Source organism: Octopus bimaculoides, chromosome 25, assembly GCF_001194135.2.
Source record: "Octopus bimaculoides isolate UCB-OBI-ISO-001 chromosome 25, ASM119413v2, whole genome shotgun sequence".
Taxonomy (NCBI): domain Eukaryota; kingdom Metazoa; phylum Mollusca; class Cephalopoda; order Octopoda; family Octopodidae; genus Octopus; species Octopus bimaculoides.
This window is the reverse complement of record NC_069005.1, coordinates 22,474,601-22,475,696: the sequence shown is the minus strand read 5'-3', so window position 1 is coordinate 22,475,696 and position 1,096 is coordinate 22,474,601. Positions and strand designations below refer to the sequence as shown.

The window sequence follows — 1,096 nt, the reverse complement described above, 5'->3', positions numbered from 1 at the left end:
AGAGAGAGAGAGAGAGAGAGAGGGGTGAGTAAAGTTAAGGAGAGTGCAGGAAGTAGTCCTCTAAGATAGACCAGTCAAGTGGAGCACATATTGTATGTGGTGGTCACTTGAGTAAGAACTGTCTACTACTTAGTTGAAAAACAGAAGCTGTGAGGAGGAGATAGTGAAATAGAGACTCAGCGAATGGAAGATAGACAGAGACACAGAGGGGGGAAAAAAAAGATAAACAAACGAGAGCAACAAGCTGGTTCACTTGATACAACAACACAACTTTGCCTTTTGGACATCTCTTTACTATTCTTTGTAAATGTGTTGCCATTATGAGACTGCAGCCTTAATGCAATACTATATGTGTAAGCTATGCTTCAATCTAATATGCATGATGCCTTGTTTTGCACTCATCCTCCCCTCTTGTGTGATATCATGGTATAGGCATAGACCCATGTTAATAGATATAGCATACTCACACACATTCAAATATATATATATATGTTTATGTATACACATACATATGCAGGTGTACACACAATACATGCTCACAAAATCACACTAGCACACGTGTGCATACACATACACACACACACACACACACACATTGTGTATGTATATCATTTATCAAACTATAAATTTGTGCAATGTAGAAAAACTTTGACGTGTGGCAGTATGGCTTGACTTTACATTCTTTACTAGACTACTGTGTGTGTGTGTGTGCGTGGTGCATGCATATATTGCATAAGTGCACATGTATGCTGTTCATGCATATATGCATTAGTGTATGTGTTTTGTGTATGCATACATATATATGTGTATACACATACATGCACACGTATGTGTTCATACATGTGTGTGTGTGTGTGTATATTTAAGTTTGTGTGTGTGTGTATGTGTATATTTAAGTTTGTGTTAAGTTTGTGTGTGTGTTTGGCTGGCCATGTGTTTACATTATGTATGTGAATATATGCTCCTGGACATGTGTGTCTGCACATACATGTAAGTATATGTCTGTGTTTGTTTCTTGTTCCTTCCTTTTATCCTTTCTTTTCTTTGCCAATAACTCTTTGCTTGTTTACATTTATTGTCCTACTCCACATGTCTG

General features: G+C 37.3%; 1 protein-coding gene across 8 annotated transcripts in view; it reads left to right on the top strand.

Annotated features, from left to right (window-relative positions):
• Positions 1–1,096, top strand: part of LOC106882575 (striatin-3) — a 263,926-nt gene that overhangs the window by 178,803 nt on the left and 84,027 nt on the right. The window contains exon 1 of one of the 8 annotated variants that reach the window (XM_014933292.2): positions 199–353. The exons of the other annotated variants lie outside the window; for them this stretch is intronic. Within the exon in view, the coding sequence (XP_014788778.1) occupies positions 308–353 (46 nt within the window). The 5' untranslated portion in view covers positions 199–307. Of the gene's footprint in view, positions 1–198; positions 354–1,096 lie in introns of those variants that run through there. 8 annotated transcript variants of the gene reach the window in all.